The 21,928-nt window shown below is 43.8% G+C and overlaps 1 protein-coding gene across 1 annotated transcript; it reads right to left on the minus strand.

The window, feature by feature from the left end:
• Positions 1-4,268: 4,268 nt before the first annotated feature.
• Positions 4,269-21,164, minus strand: LOC115189377 (NACHT, LRR and PYD domains-containing protein 3). Its single transcript, XM_029747946.1, has 13 exons — positions 21,064-21,164; positions 20,499-20,686; positions 20,026-20,192; positions 18,092-19,922; positions 17,835-18,008; positions 17,394-17,567; positions 17,141-17,314; positions 15,388-15,561; positions 15,045-15,218; positions 7,796-7,842; positions 5,640-6,210; positions 4,774-4,841; positions 4,269-4,285 (listed from the first exon to the last, which is right to left on the minus strand). The coding sequence occupies exons 2-13, from the start codon at positions 20,657-20,659 to the stop codon at positions 4,269-4,271; spliced, it is 3,732 nt and encodes a 1,243-aa protein (XP_029603806.1). The 5' UTR covers positions 20,660-20,686; positions 21,064-21,164.
• Positions 21,165-21,928: the final 764 nt, after the last annotated feature.

The raw sequence follows: 21,928 nt of genomic DNA on the forward strand, positions 1-21,928 counted from the left end.
TTGGTTTGTATCTCTCATGTTTACTTACTAGTTGAATGGGTTTCAGTGATGTATTCATCTGAAAGAAACAAAAATAGGTTTTATCACTCAAAATAGCATCTGTCAGAAAATAAGTTATGATTGACATATTCTCCTACCTATTGGTACCATATCTCTCCATACTGTCCTCTCATCATCCCCGATTAACTCCATCTCAATGTCAACCCCTGTGTTTCTCATTATCATCTTACAACAGCTTGGTGTGGTGTCTGCAGGTAACAGCTGAATCTTCTGTAGAAGGCCATATGGTGCAACGATTGAGACAACAGAGAGAGAGAGAAATAGTGACATAGAATGATATTCCAGTTATTCATATACAATATGACAGATTCATGTCCTCAGCCTGATAAAACTGCACCTCTGGATTGATGGAAGTGGAGTGGGGATTCTTGAGTGCAAACCAACTGTTCAGCTTTAAGGACTCGTTTGGACTTGACAGGACCAATTCTGAAAATCCTTGGGACACCTGATTTTTCTCCCGTTCCTGAACAGCCTACAAAATGAGCAATGTAGTAGTCAGTCAGAACAATGTAGTCTCATAATTCACACAACATACAGCTCACTGAGAAACCAATGTTAGTCATAGTTTTTATTGTATTAATGAATGTTACCACAGAAATAGATTTCTCACAGAGCTGCATGTTGTCTTTGTAATCTAGAGATTTTCAACAAACTATCAGCTTTCCTTCAGTAAGTTTCAACATACTGTTGTCACTTCAGTGAAAGTGCCTCACCTCTTTCTGACTGGAGTTTCTGAGGAGCAGGTACAGCCTTGAAATGACTGTTGACCTTTTTACTGCCATATAGAGGACCACGTCACAGTGGACATCTACGTTCAAAGACAGTAATCTCAGTATAACAGAGATAAGTGAGAACTTCGGATGGAGAATCTTAGCATGGAATCTGGTGACCTCATGCACTTCCTCTAAAGACACTCCATGTTCCTCTACATGAAGAATCTTCATCTCATTCCTCAGGGAAGGGTTGGTCCCTGAACAACACAATAAAAAGGAGGCAGAAAGACAAATATTGTATCATTCATCCAACTAAAACACAAAGAATATGCAGTACCAGATCACAGTAAACTCAAACTCCCAGAACAGTTCATTCATTAATTCAGGAACTGAAACTCAGTTCCATGGAAATGTCTTTCTGAATACTATTTCTATATGGTTTTACCTAAACAGACACAGTGTGGCAGATGAACTTCCTCCAGTTCACCTAACTCCATAGTGATGTCCAGCAATGGACCACCTTGTGTGTACTGCATGTCTTTCAGAAGGTGACTGTAGGGTTCCCAGTTCCTGAAGTGATACTTCAGAATGACATCTCTCTCACACAGCCAGCGGAGCCCAGACACTGTGCACTCATAACTCCCTTTGGGTGTCCTGTGCCTGAGGGCAACAACAAGATATGGTAGAGAGGGTCAATGGTCAAATGGAGAGGTTGGATTAGAAGACTATTCCCAAAGGTAATGGGGAAATACACTAGCAAGTGGAATGAAATGTTAAAAGTAGTTATTTTACCTGAACATTGTCACTCCCTGGACAGTGGAAGTCAAGGGTTCAATCTGAATCCAGTGTGTGGAGTCCTGAACAAGGAAAAGCATGTCAGTAATACATATGGGGCCTGTTTCCTGGACACAGATTGAGTCTAGTGCTGGACTAAAAAGCATGCTCAATGGAAGTTTCAATAGAAAGTTCTTTAAGGTCCAGGACTAGACTTAATCTGTGTCTGGGAAACTGGCCCATTAACCAAATTAACTAATCTAATGTATGTATTCAATGTTACATGGAATGCTGGTGATTTATCAATTAAACTGTCTAATGACAAAATATGACAACAGCTAAAATCCTGCATGCCTACAAGCAGAACACAGGACTGTCTATATCCCAGTATGAATGGTTGGTCAGTACACACCTGGCTTTGAGACTGTGTTTATATTACTAAAGCAGAACACAGGACTGTCTATATCCCAGTATGAATGGTTGGTCAGTACACACCTGGCTTTGAGACTGTGTTTATATTACTAAAGCAGAACACAGGACTGTCTATATCCCAGTATGAATGGTTGGTCAGTACACACCTGGCTTTGAGACTGTGTTTATATTACTAAAGCAGAACACAGGACTGTCTATATCCCAGTATGAATGGTTGGTCAGTACACACCTGGCTTTGAGACTGTGCCTGACTCCTGCAGGCATGTAAAAGTAAGAATTGACATTATGACTTACCTCAACATGGTCACAAGTCTTACAGCTCTGAGGAATCCCTGAAGTCAAAAGTAGTTGTTACTTAAAATGGACAATCTCATGGAATAATGAATTAATAATTATTAATTAGAGTTTTAATAAAAATGAATATATACTGCTCAAAAAAATAAAGGGAACACTTAAACAACACAATGTAACTCCAAGTCAATCACACTTCAGTGAAATCAAACTGTCCACTTAGGAAGCAACACTGATTGACAATACATTTCACATGCTGTTGTGCAAATGGAATAGACAACAGGTGGAAATTATAGGCAATTAGCAAGACACCCCCAATAAAGGAGTGGTTCTGCAGGTGGTAACCACAGACCACTTCTCAGTTCCTATGCTTCCTGGCTGATGTTTTGGTCACTTTTGAATGCTGGCGGTGCTTTCACTCTAGTTGTAGCATGAGACGGAGTCTACAACCCACACAAGTGGCTCAGGTAGTGCAGCTCATCCAGGATGGCACATCAATGCGAGCTGTGGCAAGAAGGTTTGCTGTGTCTGTCAGCGTAGTGTCCAGAGCATGGAGGCGCTACCAGGAGACAGGCCAGTACATCAGGAGACGTGGAGGAGGCCGTAGGAGGGGAACAACCCAGCAGCAGGACCGCTACCTCCGCCTTTGTGCAAGGAGGAGCAGGAGGAGCACTGCCAGAGCCCTGCAAAATGACCCCCAGCAGGCCACAAATGTGCATATGTCTGCTCAAACGGTCAGAAACAGGCTCCATGAGGGTGGTATGAGGGCCCGACGTCGACAGGTGGGGGTTGTGCTTACAGCCCAACACCGTGCAGGACGTTTGGCATTTGCCAGAGAACACCAAGATTGGCAAATTCGCCACTGGCGCCCTGTGCTCTTCACAGATGAAAGCAGGTTCACACTGAGCACGTGACAGACGTGACAGAGTCTGGAGACGCCGTGGAGAACGTTCTGCTGACTGCAACATCCTCCAGCATGACCGGTTGGCAGTGGGTCAGTAATGGTGTGGGGTGGCATTTCTTTGGGGTGCCGCACAGCCCTCCATGTGCTCGCCAGAGGTAGCCTGACTGCCATTAGGTACCGAGATGAGATCCTCAGACCCCTTGTGAGACCATATGCTGGTGCGGTTGGCCCTGGTTCCTCCTAATGCAAGACAATGCTAGGCCTCATGTGGCTGGAGTGTGTCAGCAGTTCCTGCAAGAGGAAGGCATTGATGCTATGGACTGGCCCGCCCGTTCCCCAGACCTGAATCCAATTGAGCACATCTGGGACATCATGTCTCGCTCCATCCACCAACGCCACGTTGCACCACAGACTGTCCAGGAGTTGGCGGATGCTTTAGTCCAAGTCTGGGAGGAGATCCCTCAGGAGATCCCATCCACCACTTCATCAGGAGCATGCCCAGGCATTGTCGGGAGGTCATACAGGCACGTGAAGGCCACACACACTACTGAGCCTCATTTTGACTTGTTTTAAGGACATTACATCAAAGTTGGATCAGCTTGTAGTGTGGTTTTCCACTTTAATTTTGAGTGTAACTCCAAATCCAGACCTCCATGGGTTGATAAATTGGATTTCCATTGATTATTTTTGTGTGATTTTGTTGTCAGCACATTCAACTATGTAAAGAAAAAAGTATTTCATAAGATTATTACATTCATTCAGATCTAGGATGTGTTATTTTAGTGTTCCCTTTATTTTTTTGAGCAGTGTATAAGTGAGCAACAGTCTCAGAATGGACACTCATTAGCATACCATAATCTGACATTAGTGTTATATTAATGAATGTTTGTGGAAGCAGGAAAAAACATCGTTCTGGTTCATGTTTTGTAGATGTTGGGGGCCTGATTTCTGGTAGATCCTAGGATGAGAGCTTAAAGGTAGAGTCAGCTAAATTATTTTGTACGAGCAGCACCACAGATATTGTGATGAGCAAGATGCCTGACTTCTCTCTCTCACACAGTATCTGCCCATGTACAAGGGTTCTCTTCACTCTCTTACAGAGTGGTAGCCACTGGACCAAAACAGCGGAGAAGTTTAGCCTTGCTCTACAATGCTCTTAGTTGTTATTGAAATTGACCCACAATGCTGTTTACTTTGTGCATATACGTCATATTGCTGACTCTACCTTTAAGTTTGTTTTGACCAAATAGATCATGATTGTGTTCCTTGCCTGGGACTCAACTATAATGAACACTTTATTCATATTGATTTAAAAACAATTATCAGTTAACTCACATTTCTCAGGTCCAGGCTTGATCCAACACTCTCCACCATGGTCTCTGGTGTTCTCAGGTCCAGGCTTGATACAACACTCTCCACCTTGGTCTCTGGTGTTCTCAGGTCCAGGCTTGATACAACTCTCTCCAGCATCGTCTCTGGTGTTCTCAGGTCCAGGCTTGATCGAACTCTCTCCACCATGGTCTCTGGTGTTCTCAGGTCCAGGCTTGATCCAACTCTCTCCACCATGGTCTCTGGTGTCCTCAGGTCCAGGCTTGATACAACACTCTCCGCCATGGTCTCTGGTGTTCTCAGGTCCAGGCTTGATCCAACTCTCTCCACCATGGTCTCTGATTTGGAGAAGCAGAAGGATAGACTGTGATTAAACTAAATACAACTTATAAAGGCTTTATATAGCATACATACAGTCTTCATAAGACATACAACAAGTTTATAAGGGGTGAGAGAACAACTCCCTACGTAGGGCGCATTGCCTAAATGTGACATAACCCACTATGTCAACTTTCATATAGGCAATACCAACAGTTGACATTGCATATCTTGAGGAAAGCCCTTAGAGGTGTGAAGTCACCAGGTATCATGAGTTACATACCCCCAGGTAGTGATTAGAGAGAGAATGACATTACAGAGAGGCTGTTCTATTTAACAGGTTCTGATGCCCTCTAGTGGTTAGAGAAAGAATGACATTACAGAGAGGCTGTTCTATTTAACAGGTTCTGATGCTCTCTAGTGGTTAGAGAGAGAATGACATTACAGAGAGGCTGTTCTATTTAACAGGTTCTGATGCCCTCTAGTGGTTAGAGAGAGAATGACATTACAGAGAGGCTGTTCTATTTAACAGGTTCTGATGCCCTCTAGTGGTTAGAGAGAGAATGACATTACAGAGAGGCTGTTCAATTTAACAGACTGAAATTAAATAGAGGACAGGAATCTACTAACACATTAAAACACACCACTACTACTAATGTAACTGACTGTAGGTCCAACAGAACACATTAAAACACACCACTACTACTAATCTAACTGTCTGTAGGTCCAACAGAACACATTAAAACACACCACTACTACTAATCTAACTGTAGGAATGATTCCAGAGGAAACAAATGATAAACTTTGCTATGACTCACCTCTGAATGTGTTGGTCATCTATCTGACACAGGGTCACTGAGGAGGGGGAGAAGGAGTAAACCCCAAACCCAGGATAGAGGGGTTCAGTGAATGTGGAGTAGAATGTGTAAAGGTGTGTCAGTGTACCAGAGGAGGACACACTATAGAAGGACAAAATACCAGCTGGACAGTGCAGAAACACACCAACTCTCTTAGAATGAGGACGAGGGATGGATCTCGTACGGACTCCAGCGTGGTAAAAGTGATAACCTTTATCATAGCAGAATAAAAACCAGGACTTCCTATTGAATCCAATCCAACGGTCACTCTCCCGTCCCTTCCTCTTCATTCCTTTGTACATCACACCAATGTAAATCTGGTCACCATCCCTGTCACCATCCCTCTCCACCTCCCAGTAATAAAGAGATCCAGATAAGCCTTCTCTGCTGAGAACTTGGGGACTACAGTCAAATCTGTCTGGATGGTCTTCATAATGCTGCTTCTCTTTCACACATGTCACCTTCCTGTTCCCCTCAGACAGTATCAGGTTTGGGTTTACTGTATTTGGGTCCAGGGTGAGATGACAGGCATCTGTAGAGAAAAGGAGAGTTTAACTTGTTATGGATAGGGGGCAGTATTTTCACGGCCGGATAAAAAACGTACCCGATTTAATATGGTTATTACTCCTGCCCAGAAACTAGAATATGCATCTAATTATTAGCTTTGGATGGAAAACACTCAAGTTTCTAAAACTGTTTGAATGGTGTCTGTGAGTATAACAGAACTCAAATGGAAGGCCAAAACCTGAGAAGATTCTGTACAGGAAGTACCCTGTCTGACCATTTCTTGGCCTTCTTTGCCATCTCTATCCAAAACTGAGGATCTCTGCTGTAACGTGACACTTTGTGAGGCTCCCATAGGCTCTCAGAAGGCGCCAGAACGTTGAATGATGACTCTGCTGTCTCTGGCTGAAAAACAGTAGCGCATTTGGTAAGTGGTCGTTCTGAGAACAATGAGACGGGGCGCGCGTGCACGAGACGACTCCATGTTTACATTTTCAGTCTTTGAACGAAAACAACGACTCCCGGTCGGAATATTATCACTATTTTACGAGAAAAATTCGCATAAAAATTGATTTTAAACAGCGTTTGACATGCTTTGAAGTACAGTAATGGAATGTTTTGAAATTTTTTGTCACGATACGCGCCGGGCACGTCACCCTTCATTACCCTTCGGATAGTGTCTTGAACGCACAACAAAACGCCACTATTTGGATATAACTATGGATTATTTGGAACCAAAACAACATTGGGTGATGAAGTAGAAGTCCTGAGAGTGCATTCTGACGAAGAACAGCAAAGGTAATCCAATTTTTCTTATAGTAAATCTGAGTTTGGTGAGTACCAAACTTGGTGGGTGTCAAAATAGCTAGCCATGATGGCCGGGCTATCTACTCAGAATATTGCAAAATGTGCTTTCACCGAAAAGCTATTTTAAAATCGGACACCGCGATTGCATAAAGGAGTTTGGTATCTATAATTCTTAAAATAATTGTTATGTTTTTTGTGAACGTTTATCGTGAGTAATTTAGTAAATTCACCGGAAGTTTTCGGTGGGAATGCTAGTTCTGAACGTCACATGCTAATGTAAAAAGCTGGTTTTTGATATAAATATGAACTTGATTGAACAAAACATGCATGTATTGTATAACATAATGTCCTAGGAGTGTCATCTGATGAAGATCATCAAAGGTTAGTGCTGCATTTAGCTGTGGTTTTGGTTTTTGTGACATTATATGCTAGCTTGAAAAATGGGTGTCTGATTATTTCTGGCTGGGTACTCTGCTGACAATCTAATGTTTTGCTTTCGCTGTAAAGCCTTTTTGAAATTGGACAGTGTGGTTAGATAAAGGAGAGTCTTGTCTTTAAAATGGTGTAAAATAGTAATATGTTTGAAAAATGGAAGTTTTCGGATTTTCGAGGAGTTTGTATTTCGCGCCACGCCCATCATTGGATATTGGAGGAGGTGTTCCGCTAGCGGAACGTCTAGATGTATGAGGTTAATCAAACCACATGTTGATATAAAATGTTGTTTTGTAGGAACAGAACAAGTATTGATTAGTTACTAAGTTACTATACTTCTGAATATGTAGTTAATTAGGATTAAAGAGACTTACATTTCCTTAGCCCTGATTTCAGCCTGCACTCTCCACCATGATCCACACTGTATGAGAAACAGGTTATTGACTGACAAAGACCTAATAAAGCAGTCAACATTTAAACAATATTGTTGTGTTCTGGTTCACTATCCAAGTTCATTACTAGAGACATACAGGTATTCTATCCTACCTACTGCATACAGAACGGAGTACAATTCATTACTAGAGACATAAAGGTATTATATCCTACCTACTGCATTCAGAACGGAGTACAATTCATTACTAGAGACATACAGGTATTCTATCCTACCTAATGCATACAGAACAGAGTACAATTCCAACAGGATATCAGAGATGCAGGAGAGTATTCATGTGTTGATGTACAGTTGAATTCGGGAAGTTTACATACTCCTTAGCTAAATACATTTAAACTCAGTTTCACAATTCCTGACATTTAATCCTAGTAAAAATGCCCTGTCTTAGGTCAGTTAGGATCACCACTTTATTTTAAGAATGTGAAATGTCAGAATAATAGTAGAGAGAATTATTTATTTCAGCTTTAATTTCTATCATCACATTCCCAGTGGGTCAGAAGTTTACATACACTCAATTAGTATTTGGTAGCATTGCCTTAAAATTGTTTAACTTGGGTCAAACGGTGAATTTTGGCCCATTCCTCCTGACAGAGCTGGTGTAACTGAGTCAGGTTGTCACGTCCTGACCAGTAAAGAGTCTATTTGTTATGGTAGTTTGGTCAGGACGTGGCAGAGGGTATTTGTTTTCATGGGTTTTGTGTATGGGTTTAGTTAAAGGGTATTTTGTGTAGAGTGTTTCTGGGGTTTATTTGGTGTAAGTGTCTAAGTAGAGCGGGTAGTTTATTTAAGTGGTTCGGGGGGTGTGTGTATTGTATAGGGGTATTTGATTTATGTGTTCCGGGGTGTTGGGTATGTCTTGTGTTTGTATTTCTAGGGGGCTGGTCTAGTATTGTATTTCTGTGTTGGCCTGGTATGGCTCTCAATCAGGAACAGCTGTACATCGTTGTTGCTGATTGAGAGTCATACTTAGGTCGCGTGTTTTCACCTGTGACTTTGTGGGAGGTTGTTGCTGTGTATAGCCTTGTGCTTTACCGGCCTGTTCTTTGTCGTTGTGTTTTTTGTATACGTGTTTGTTTTGGTTTTCCTTCTTTGTCCTTAATAACCTGTCTGGGCTAGGGGGCAGTATTGAGAATTTTGGAAAAAATATGTTCCCATTTTTAACTGCCTCCTACACCAACTCAGAAGCTAGAATATGCATATTATTGTTCAGGTTTGGATAGAAAACACTCTGAATTTTCTAAAACTGTTTGAATGGTGTCTGTGAGTTTAACAGAACTCCTATGGCAGGCAAAAACCTGACAAGGTTTCAAGCAGGAAGTACCCTGTCTGACAAGGAGTCGTGCGTCTTGCATCTTTTTATTGAAAAGTAAGGATCTTAGCTGTAACGTGACAATTCCCAGGGCTCCAATAGGCTCTCAGAACCCGCGAAAAACCTGAAGGTTTACGAGGGAGCCTCAGGCTGAAACACATTATCACCTTTTGTAAGTGGCTGCTCCGAGGACCTTTGAATGATGCGCGTGCATGAGTCGCTTCTGAGGAGAAATTTTATTCGGCTGTTTAGGCTCAATGCATACTCCCGGTCGGAATATTATCACTAATCTACGAGTTGAATGGCATAAAAATTGGTTTTAAACAGCGGTTGACATGCTTCGAAGTACGGTAATGGAATATTTAGACATTTTTGACACGCCAATGCGCCATGCGTGAGACCGTGAAGAAGCATTCTAGAACTCACGAACAAAACGTCGCTGTTTGGATATAACGATGGATTATTTGGGACCAAACCAACATTTGTTATTGAAGTAGAAGTCCTGGCAGTGTATTCTGATGAAGAACAAGCAAGGTAAGAACATTTTTCTTATAGGAAATGTGATTTTGGTGGAGGCTGACCTGGGTGGGTATCTAAATAGCTAGCCCTGTAATGCCGGGCTATGTACTTAGATTATTGCAAAATGTGCTTCATCCGAAAAGCTATTTTAAAATCGGACATATCGAGTGCATAGAGGAGTAATGTATCTATAATTCTTAAAATAATTGTTTTGCTTTTTGTGAACGTTTATCGTGAGTAATTTAGCAAACTGTTAGTAAATTCCACAGAAGTTTGCGGTGATTATGCTTTTTCTGAACATCACATGCTAATGTAAAAAGCTGGTTTTTGATATAAATATGAACTTGATTGAACAGACATGCATGTATTGTATAACACAATGTCCTAGGTGTGTCATCTGATGAAGATCATAAAAGGTTAGTGCTGCATTTAGCTGTGGTTTGGGTTTATGTGACATGATATGCTAGCTTGAAAAATGGGTGTCAGAATTTTTCTGGCTGGGCACTCTGCTGACATAATCTAATGTTTTGCTTTCGTTGTAAAGCCTTTTTGAAATCGGACAGTGGGGTTAGATTAACGAGATTATTGTCTTTAAATAGCTGTAAAGTAGTCATATGTTTGAGAAATTGAAGTTATAGTATTTCTAACGATTCAAAAATCGCGCCACTGGAATTTCAGTAGCTGTTACGTAGGTGGGACGAAATCGTCCCACATACCCCAGAGAGGTTAATAAAAAGAAGATGAGTGTACATACTCCCGCTGCGTTTTGGTCCACTCCTTATGACAACCGTTACACAGGTTTGTAGGCCTCCATGCTCGCACACGCTTTTTCAGTTCTGCCCACAAATGTTCTTTCAAATTGAGGTCAGGGCTTTGTGATGGCAAATCCAATACCTTGACTTTGTTGTCCTTAAGCCATTTTGCCACAACTTTGGAAGTATGCTTGGGTTAATTGTGCATTTGGAAGATCCATTTGCGACCAAGCTTTAGCTTCCTGACAGATGTCTTGAGATGTTGCTTCAATATATCCACATAATTGTCCTTCCTCATGATGCCATCTATTTTGTGAAGTGCATCAGACCCTCCTGCAGCAAAGCACCCCCACAACATGATGCTGCCACCCCCGTGCTTCACGGTTGGGATGGTGTTCTTCGGCTTGCAAGCCTACCCCTTTTTCCTCAAAATATAACAATGGTCATTATGGCCAAACAGTTCTATTTTTGTTTCATCAGACTAGAGGACATTTCTCCCAAAAGTACGATCTTTGTCCCCATGTGCAGTTGCAAACCGTAGTCTGGGTTTTTATGATGGTTTTGGAGCAGTGGCTTCATCCTTGCTGAGTGGCCTTTCAGGTTATGTCAATATAGGACTCGTTTTACTGTGGATATTGTCACGACCTGACCAGTAAAGGGGGTTATTTGTTATTGTAGTTTGGTCAGGGCGTGGCAGGGGGTGTTTGTTTTATGTGTTTCGGGGTGTTTGTTTTATGTGTTTCGGGGTTTTTGGTTTATGTGTTTCGGGGTTTTTGGTTTATGTTCTATGTTTATTCTAGTGTGTCTATTTCTATGTTTAAGTTTCTTGGGTTGACCTTCAATTGGAGGCAGCTGTTCCTCGTTGCACCTGACAGGACTGTTTACGGTCGTTTTGTTGTTTTGTTGATTTGGAGTTAAATAAAAGTGAACATGAGCACTTCACACTCCACGTCTTGGTCCCCGTTAACGACAAGCGTTACAGAACCATCCACCACCAACGGACCAAGCAGCGTGGGAAAAAGGAGCCATGGACCTGGGAGGAAATCCTGGATGGGGATAAGGCCGGGAGAATACCGCCACCCGCCGAAGGAGAGCGAAGGCAGTACGGCGTTTCTGGGAGGATCGGCTGGCACGGCAAGAGGAGGCTGAGAGGCAGCCCCCCCAAAAAATGTTGGGGGGGCACACGGGGAGATTGGCGGAGTCAGGCGATAGACCTGAGCCAACTCCCCGTGCTTACCGGAAGCAGCGTGGTACTGGTCAGGCACCGTGTTATGTGGTGAAGCGCACGGTGTCTCCAGTACGCCAGCACCCCTGCAAGTGCCATGCTAGAGTGGGCATCGAGCCAGGGCGGATTGTGCCAGCTCAGCGCGTCTGGTCTCCAGTGCACCGTTTCGGCCCAGGGTATCCTGCGCCGGCTCTGCTTACTGTGTCTCCGGGGCGCTGGGAGAGCTCAGTTTGTCATGTGCCTGCGCTCCGCCTGTGCCGGGTGAAAGTGGGCATTCAGCCTGGAAGAGTGGTGGCAAGCCTACGCACCAGATCTCCAGTGCTCCCCCACAGCCCGGTCGATCCTGTGCCTGCTCCCAGAGCCAGGCCTCCTGCATGTCTACCCAGCCTGGTGGATCCTGTGCCTGCGCCCAGAGCCAGGCCTCCTGCAAGTCTCCCCAGCCTGGTGAGTCCTGTGCCTGCTCCCAGAGCCAGGCCTCCTGCATGTCTCCCCAGCCTGGTGAGTCCTGTGCCTGCTCCCAGAGCCAGGCCTCCTGCATGTCTCCCCAGCCTGGTGAGTCCTGTGCCTGCTCCAAGAGACAGGCCTCCTGTATGTCTCCCCAGCCTGGTGAATCCTGTGCCTGCGCCCAGAGCCAGGCCTATTGCAAGTCCCGCCAGTCCGGCGCAGCCAGAGTCACCCGCCAGTCCGGCGGCAAGGGACTCCGCTCTAGAGGCGCCACCAAAGTGGGGTGAGCCAGTGGTGGAGCGGGGTCTGCGTCCTGCCCCTGAGCCGCCACCGCGGATAGATGCCCACCCGGACCCTTCCCTAGAGGTTTAGGTTTTGCGGCCAGAGTCCGCACCTTTGGGGGGGGGGTTACTGTCACGCCCTGGCCATAGAGAGGGTTTTATTCTCTATTTTGGTTAGGCCAGGGTGTGACTAGGGTGGGCATTCTATGTCCTTTTTTCTATGTTTTGTATTTCTTTGTTTTGGCCTGGTATGGCTCTCAATCAGGGACAGCTGTACATCGTTGTCGCTGATTGGGAGCCATACTTAGGTAGCCTATTTTTCTTTGGGTTTTGTGGGTGGTTATTTTCTGTTTAGTGTGTTGGGATACCTGACAGAACTGTTTGGCTGTCGTTTGTTTTTTCTTTGTGAAGTGCCTTTTTTCATCCAAAATAAAAGATGAGCACTCAACACGCTGCGCAATGGTCTCTTCACAACGACGGCCGTTACAGAACCACCCACCATGACTGGATCAAGCGGCGTGCCCGGGCAGAGATGGACACCTGGTCGGTATTGGAGTGAATGGAGAGAAGAAACTGGACTTGAGGGCAAGTTATTGAACGTTATCGGAGCCTACCAGGGAAGAACGAGAGGCAGCCCCAAAAACATTTTTTGGGGGGGCACACGGGTAGTTTGGCTGGGCCAGGGGTGAGCCCTGTGCAAACTCCCCGTACTTATTGTGGTGAGCATGTGCCTGCTTCTCGCACTCTCTCTCCGGTAAGCCTCCATAGTCCAGTACGTCCTGTTCCTGCTCCTCGCACTAGCCCTGAGGCGCGTGTTACTAGGCTGGCGCCTCCTAAGCCAGCCCCACGCATCAGGCCTGTAGTGCGCCAGCCCAGTCCAGTACGTCCTGTTCCTGCTCCCCGCACTCTCCCTCCAGTGCGCCTCCATAACCTGGTACAGCCAGTGCCTGCTGTGAGCACGTGGCCTCCAGCGACGCCCTCCAGTCCGGAGCTGCCAGAGTCGCCCTCCAGTCCGGAGCTGCCAGAGTCGCCCTCCAGTCCGGAGCTGCCAGAGTCGCCCTCCAGTCCGGAGCTGCCAGAGTCGCCCTCCAGTCCAGAGCTGCCAGAGTCGCCCTCCAGTCCAGAGCTGCCAGAGTCGCCCTCCAGTCCGGCGCAGCCAGAGTCGCCCGCCAGTCCGGCGCGGCCAGAGTCGCTCCTCAGCCCGGTGCCTTCAGCGGTGGACTACAGCCCTGAGCCTTCAGCGGGGGTGGACAGGTTAGAGTGGGGACTAAAGCCGGAGCCTGAGCCACCTCCGTAGTTGGAAGATTGGGGAGGGGGGTGTAGCACGGGAGCCGGTGACGGTAGCCACCCTCCCTTCCCTCCCTTTATTTGGGGTTCATTTTGTGTTTTTTTGTTTGAGGTGCATACGGGGTCTGCATATTTGGGGGGGGGGGGTACTCTCACGTCCTGACCAGTAAAGGGGGTTATTTGTTATTGTAGTTTGGTCAGGGGGGTGTTTGTTTTATGTGTTTAGGGGTTTTTGGTTTATGTTCTATGTTAGTATATTTCTGTTTATTCTAGTGTGTCTATTTCTATGTTTAAGTTTCTTGGGTTGACCTTCAATTGGAGGCAGCTGTTCCTCGTTGCCTCTAATTGAAGGTCCTATTTGGTAGGGGTGTTTTTTCCTGTGTTTTGTGGGTGGTTGTTTCCTGTTTTGTGTATGTTGCACCTGACAGGACTGTTTACGGTCGTTTTGTTGTTTTGGAATTAAATAAAAGTGAACATGAGCACTTCACACTCCACGTCTTGGTCCCCGTTAACGACAAGCGTTACAGATATAGATATATATTTTACTGTGGATATAGATACTTTTGTACCAGTTTCCTCCAGCATCTTCACAAAGTCCTTCGCTGGTGTTCTGGGATTGATTTGCACTTTTCGCACCAAAGTACGTTCATCTCTAGGAAACAGAACGCGTCTCCTTCCTGAGCGGTATGACGGCTGTGTGGTACCATGGTGTTTATACTTGCGTACTATTCTTTTTATAGATGAATGTGGTACCTTCAAGGATGAACCAGACTTGTGTAAGGTCCACAATCTTTTTTCTGAGGTCTTGGCTGATTGCTTTTGATTTTCCCATGATGTCAAGCAAAGAGGCACTGAGTTTGAAGGTGGGCCTTGAAATACATCCACAGGTACACCTCCAATTGACTCAAATGATGTCAATTAGCCTATCAGAAGCTACTAAAGCCATGACATCATTTTCTGGAATTTTCCAAGCTGTTTAAAGGCACAGTCAACTTAGTGTATGTAAACTTCTGACCCACTGGAATTGTGATACAGTGAATTATAAGTGAAATAATCTGTCTAAACAATTGTTGGAAAAATGACTTGTGTCATGCACAAAGTCGATTTCCTATCCGGCTTGCCAAAACTATAGTTGGTTAACAAGAAATTTGTGGAGTGGTTGAAAAACGAGTTTTAATGACTCCAACCTAAGTGTATGTAAACTTCCGACTTCAACTGTATGCTGTGTTGGAGTGCTCAGCCTGCTGTGTAAACTTCCCCTTAATTCTACCATCATGTCCTCATGTTACTGACCCTACTACACTACATATGGCACAACCGCTGCTCACACTATTAGGACATCTATTCTGACTTACTTCAGCTTCATCAGTTTATATGTGGGATCCACCAGAGCAGCTGAAAGCAGTCCTCCTGCAGAGTCTCCTGGGTGATTGTAGCTCAGGTCCAGCGCTTTCAGGTGGCAGGGGTTTGACCTCAGAGCTGAAGACAGAGCAGTACAGCCCTCCTCTGTGACCAGACAGCCAGACAGCCTACAGAGAGACACACACAACAGCTGTCTAGGTTGATGTACTGGTGTCAATCATCTTGTAGGACACCCATCCATTTTTCCATGACACAAACATTGTCATGAAACATCAGATTTTCAGAGTATTTGTTTTACTAACTCAGTACTGACCTGACTGAAACAGCTGTACTTACCCCAGTGTGTGTAGTTTACAGTCTGGATCCTCCAGTCCAGCAGACAGCAGTGTAACTCCTGAGTCCTGCAGGTCATTGTCTCTCAGCTCCAGTTGTTTCAGTTGTGAGTTGGGTGAACTCAGGACTGAGGCCAGATCTGAACAGCAACCCTCTGTCAGACCACACTGACCTAGACTAGAGGGAGTAGAGAACAAACTTGAACGCTTGACTGAGGGGAGTAGAGGACCAGTGGTGGAAAAAGTACTCAATTGTCATACTTGAGTAAAAGTACAGATACCTTAATAGAAAATGACTCAAGAAAAAGTATATGTCACCCAGTAAAATACTACTTGAGTAAAAGTCTTGAAGTATTTGGTTTTAAATATACTTAAGTTTCAAAAGTAAATGGAATTGATGAAATGTACTTAAGTATTACAAGTTAAATTACAAATCATTTTAAATTCCTTATCAAGCAAACCAGATTGCACAATTTTCTAGTTTATTTACGGAGAGCCAGGGGCGCACGCCATCACTCAGACATCATTTACAAACAAAGCATGTGTGTTTAGTGTGTCCTCCAGATCAGAGGCAGTAGGGATGACCAGGGATGTTCTCTGTTTAGTGAGTCCTCCAGATCAGAGGCAGTAGGGATGACCAGGGATGTTCTCTGTTTAGTGAGTCCTCCAGATCAGAGGCAGTAGGGATGACCAGGGATGTTCTCTTGATAAGTGTGAGAATTGGACAATTTTCCTGTCGAGCTAAGCATTAAAATGTAACGAGTTCTTTTGGGTGTCAGGGAAAATGTAAGGAGTAAAAAGTTCATTTTACATTTAAGTCATTTAGCAGACGCTCTTATGCTGAGCGACTTACAGTAGTGAATGCATACATTTCATACATTTCATTATTATTTTTTTTTCTCGTGATTTTCTTTAGGAATATAGTGAAGTAAAACTAAAAGTTGTCAAATATAAATAGTAAAAGTACAGATCCCCGAAGTACTTTAAAGCACATACTGTAGAGGACATACTTGAACATTATGTTACGAACCCCTTTGGCCCAGCGGTCTAGGGGGGATGGATACGAGACCCGTAACATAAATCATGCAAATTATAATCGTGACAAGTAACAGTGAGAACCAAAAACTACAGACAACTGAAATCTACCGTCAAACACTAAAGGTTTATTTGTAAACACACGGTAATGGGGTGTGAGAAAAGGGGCTGAGCTGGACCCAAGCAAAGAAACAATAATCCAAAAACACCCCTAAACTAGACTAGCCTATTTCAAGAACAGTTAGCTAACTAACCAAAAATACAGAGGGTGGTCCGCCCAGTTCTAACTAGGGTACTTAGACACAATATTCCTACGGGTAATGTATGCCCATGGGCGACTTGTCTTGGTACCCCCTTTTCCCACCAAACAAACAACAAAACAATACTCACAGGATTACCGGACAAATGTGACATGCAGTTGCAAAAACAAAAGAGATCAATACGGAGAGAGCGCTTGAGAGACTGAACACAAAGATTGATCTCAGATTGAGAATGCGCTTGCGAGATAATGAGCTGGGGAGAAAACAACTGACTGGGTTTTTAAACCAAGGGAAAGGGGCTGTGATTGGGTGAGGAAAGGGGAGCAGGTGTCTTCTGATTGGGGACTGGTTGATGACTGATTGGGGAGAGATGATTTTCACCTGTGAGGAGGAGAAGGAGAGAAAAGAAACAGGATACACACTTGTATCCGTAACACTAGCAACACACACTCAAACACTCACCCCAGTGTGTGTACTTTACAGTCTGGATCCTCCAGTCCAGCAGACAGCAGTGTAACTCCTGAGTCCTGCAGGTCATTGTCTCTCAGCTCCAGTTGTTTCAGTTGTGAGTTGGGTGAACTCAGGACTGAGGCCAGAACTGAACAGCAACCCTCTGTCAGACCACACTGACCTACACTAGAGGGCAGAAGATCACATGATTAACACATGTTTAAAACATCCACATAATAACTCATACTGAAGATAGTTAACTCACACTAGTGTCTGTATGTTGCAGAGTGGACTGGTTAGTCCAACACAGAGCAGCTCCACTCCTCTGTCTCCGAGGTAATTGTAGCTGAGGTCCAGTTCTCTCAGGGGTGAGTTTGATGTCTGCAGAGCTGAGGTCAGAGTCTCACAGGATTCATATGTGAGTTTACAGCCAGCTAGTCTGGAGAGAGGAGATATGTCGATACACTGTTAAATATGCAAAGATTTAAGAATAATGAGATGCATTAAGACAATAACAGAAGGACATGATTAGACTGTTAAAAACATAATAACTCACTCAAGATATTTAACCTTAGTTTCATATATTGATTACATCGTATGTATGTTTCTGCATATTTACCAATATGTTCAGAAAATGTTAAAAACATAATTACTACAAATATATAAACACTATAAAGACAGAGGATACTGAAGATATTTAACTCACACTAGTGTCTGTATGTTGCGGAGTGGACTGGTTAGTCCAACACAGAGCAGCTCCACTCCTCTGTCTCTCAGGTCATTGTTGCTGAGGTTCAGTTCTCTCAGGGGGGAGTTTGGTGTCTGCAGAGCTGAGGCCAGAGTCTCACAGGATTCATATGTGAGTTTACAGTGATCCAGTCTGGAGAGAGGAGATAATCTGTCAGATATACAAATCCTTCATTATAATGATACTTTATACATCAACACAATAACAGAACTTACAGTGCTCTCTTGCAGGTTTTCACTACCGGCAGCAACCTCTGATAACCTTCCTTTGTTGTGTTGTATGTCTTCAGGTCAAACTCCTCCAGCACCTCCTCTGACATCAGTAACAGGTAGGCCAGGGCTGAACATTGGTCAGGTTTTAGTCTTGTTTCTGAAAGAGTTCCTGATCGCAGGGAGGTCTGCATGTCTTCAACTAGAGAGTTGGCACCAAGTTCATTCAGACAGTGGAACAAGTTGATGATCCTTTCTGGTGAGGATTCCTGGTTGATCTTGTATGAAAGGTACCTGACTGTTCTCTCAACTGTTTCCTCATTTGTCTGTGTGGTACTTCCTGTCTGTGGCAGAAGGCCTCGTAACAGATTCTGATTGGACTCCAATGAGAGACCCAGAAGGAAGCGGAGGAACAGGTCCAGGTGTCCATTCTCACTCTTCAAGGCCTGGTCCACCGTGCTCTCGTGTAAGTCAGACAACTGGATTGACTCCTCTTCATCATCGTCATACTTCTCGTCTTCATCATCATAGTAAAAATTATCACTAGTGGGGGTGATGTCCTTTTTGTACAGACATGATTCTAAAGCATGCACTGCTGCTAGAAACTCCTGAATGCTCAGATGCACAAAGCTGTAGACCTTCTCTTGGTACAGCCCAGATTCTTCTTTAAAGATCTCTGTACACAATGCTGAGTACTCTGATGCCTCTGTGACATCAAGGCCACACTCTCTCAGGTCCTCCTCATAGAAGATCAGGTTGCCCTTCTGCAGCTGTCGGAAAGCCAGCTTGGCCAGTTTCAGGATCATCTCTTTGTCTGACTGAGACAGTTCCTTTGGGTTTGTCTCTGTGGCTTTGTTGTACTTCCTGTTCTTCACAATGATTTGGATGAGCACGAAGTGTGAGTACATCTGGGTCAGAGTTTTGGGGACTTCATCCTTCTCTGCCTCTTTCAGCATCATCTCAAGGACAGTGGCTGATATCCAACAGAAGACTGGCATGTGGCACATGATGTGGAGGCTCCTTGATGTCTTCATGTGTTTGATGATATCATTGGCCAGATTCTGATCTGGGATTTTCTTCCTGAAATACTCCTCCTTCTGTGGATCATTGAACCCTTGTACCTCTGTCACCTGGTCAACACACTCAGGAGGGATCTGATTGGCTGCTGCAGGCCTTGAGGTTATCCAGACGAGAGCAGAGGGAAGCAGATTCCCCTCGATGAGGTTTGTCAGCAGCACGTCCACTGAGGTTGGCTTCGTGACATCACAGCACTTCTCATTGTTTTTGAAGTCTAGAGGAAGTCGGCACTCATCCAGACCATCAAAAATGAAAACAGTTTTGGTTTCACCATCTTCAATGCTGTCAATCTCTTTCAGCTCTGGGAAGTAGTGGGAAAGAAGTTGCATCAGACTGTATTGGTCCTTTTTCAGGTTCAGATCACGGAAAGGAAGAGGAAACATGAAATTAACGTCCTGATTTGCTTTTCCCTCTGCCCAGTCAAGGATGACCTTCTGCACAGAGACTGTTTTTCCAATGCCAGCGATTCCTTTTGTCAGCACAGTTCTGATAGGGTTGTCTTGTCCAGGTAAAGGCTTGAAGATGTCGTTGCATTTGATTGATGTCTCTCGTGTGGTTTGTTTCTTGGATGCCATCTCTATCTGTCTAACCTCATGTTCATTATTGAGCCCTCCACTTCCACCCTCTGTGATGTAGAGCTCTGTGTAGATGTCCTTTAACAGACTTTGGTTTCCATGGTGTCCAATTCCTTCAGATGTGTGTTGATACTTGTGTTTCAGTTTAGCCTTAATGTCTTGTTGGACTGTCAGCAGAGTTTGACCTGTAGGAAAACAATGAGAGTTGGGACTCATAAGTGTGTGTGTATGTGTTTTATAAGGGCCTTTGCACCGTTCTTTGTTATATTGTATGAAATACAGTCTTACTTCTTCTGTCCAGAAGGTTGTGTGTGATCTTTAATGCATCCTCGCTGTCCAAACTCTCCCCTTCCTTATTGTCATCTGGTATTGGTTCCTGGCTGAAAGCAGGTGGCTGATCACTCGTCATTGATAGCAGGCTGGTTGTAGGGGACTCTGCTCTGGGCTTCTGGACACTGAACAAAACAGGGAGGCAGATCACCTCATCAATATCTCATCAATACCTCATCAATATCTCATCAATACCTCATCAATACCTCATCAATACCTCATCAATACCCCATCTACTTCCTTTTAACAACTGTATAATGGAACTTCTAGAAGTCCTGATGTTTCTTTATAAAGCTACAGTTTCCAATTGGTAAATCCATTTCTGGCATTTTAAATGAATGATATAGACCTACATTTTATGTAATTCGGGAACACTTTTCATTAGTTTGATATTTTTAAGAGAACTCTGTATTTTACATGTAATCTCTTACCTCTTAGAACTGGTGTCTTGAGTCATTTTGGAGGCAGTGGTCTCCTCCTCTCTCTCCCCAGAAAGACTCGTTTTAGAGGCAGTGGTCTCCTCCTCTCTCTCCAAAGAGAGGCTCATTTTATTGGCAGTGGTCTCCTCCTCTCTCTCCCCAGAGAGACTCATATTAGATGTAAGTCACAGCTCACTCAGCTACAATAAGAAATAACAGAACAGTCAATATTTCTGAACATTGAAGAACCAATAAGAATGACAACACTTTTACGGTCTGTGGTCAACTAAAATACATTATAGACATCTACTTTACATTGAAAGACGGTAGTAGACATTATAATGTGCAATCAATCGCCTATAACAACTCACTACCTCATAGCCTATAACATCACATATTAATTAGGCTAATCAATATAAATCAACATTTAAGCCTACAATTATTATTCTTGAAAGTTGAAATCAGTATTGTAATAACTTTACAATTCTGCGGATGTTTAACCCCCTAAATCACCTCTCTCTACAATAGTCTAAGTTCTCAAACACTTTTCTATAATAAATTGTAAAAGGCTACAAACCTCAAACATGTTTCTTCGACCGTTATTTCTCTACTTCCTTATAAAATGTTGGCTACTTCCCATTTCAACACAGTCGACGCGTTCAACACATATAGGTTTATATTATATGTTTATATTTATGTAACATTAAGTCCCCTAACCCAGACGATGCTGGGCCAAATTGTGCGCTGCCCTACGGGTCTCCAGATCACGGTCGGTTACAGCCCGCGATCGAACCCGGGTATGTAGTGATGCAGTGGCTTAGACCGCTGCGCTACTCGGGAGCTTCAGTAAAAACAGCTGACAGATATTTCTTCCTAACCCTTTAAGAGAATACAGCCGACACACCATCGTTTCTTGTTCTGGTTTAGTAGTAGCCTACAAGGTGACACGCATTGCTTTGTTATGCAAGAAAATGTCCAAAAATTAACACATTGGTTTGTCTGGCAAGTCCGTTTGATTATGCAATAATAATAATAATTCAGAGCTGGACCGACTTTTGGAAACACTGATTTAGTCAACATTTACATCGTTTATGTGCCAATTGTTGCATGTCACTTTTACTTGACCGATTTGACGAGACGGACTAGTTTCTTTAGCGACAGATTTACAAAATTCCGACGCACGTCGTCTTTCAGGAATTGAAACAAAGCAAATTGTCGACTGTGTTGGGGATCATCGGATAGCAAATCACGATAATGTGCAATCAATCACCTATAACAACAACTCACTACCTCATAGCCTATAACATCACATCATATTAATTAGGATAATCAATATAAATCAATATATAAGCCTACAATTATTATTCTTGAAAGTTGAAATCAGTATTGTAATAACTTTACAATTCTGCGGATGTTTAACCCCCTAAATCACCTCTTTCTAA

The sequence above is a fragment of the Salmo trutta genome, unplaced genomic scaffold (genome assembly GCF_901001165.1).
Source record: "Salmo trutta unplaced genomic scaffold, fSalTru1.1, whole genome shotgun sequence".
NCBI classification, from domain to species: domain Eukaryota; kingdom Metazoa; phylum Chordata; class Actinopteri; order Salmoniformes; family Salmonidae; genus Salmo; species Salmo trutta.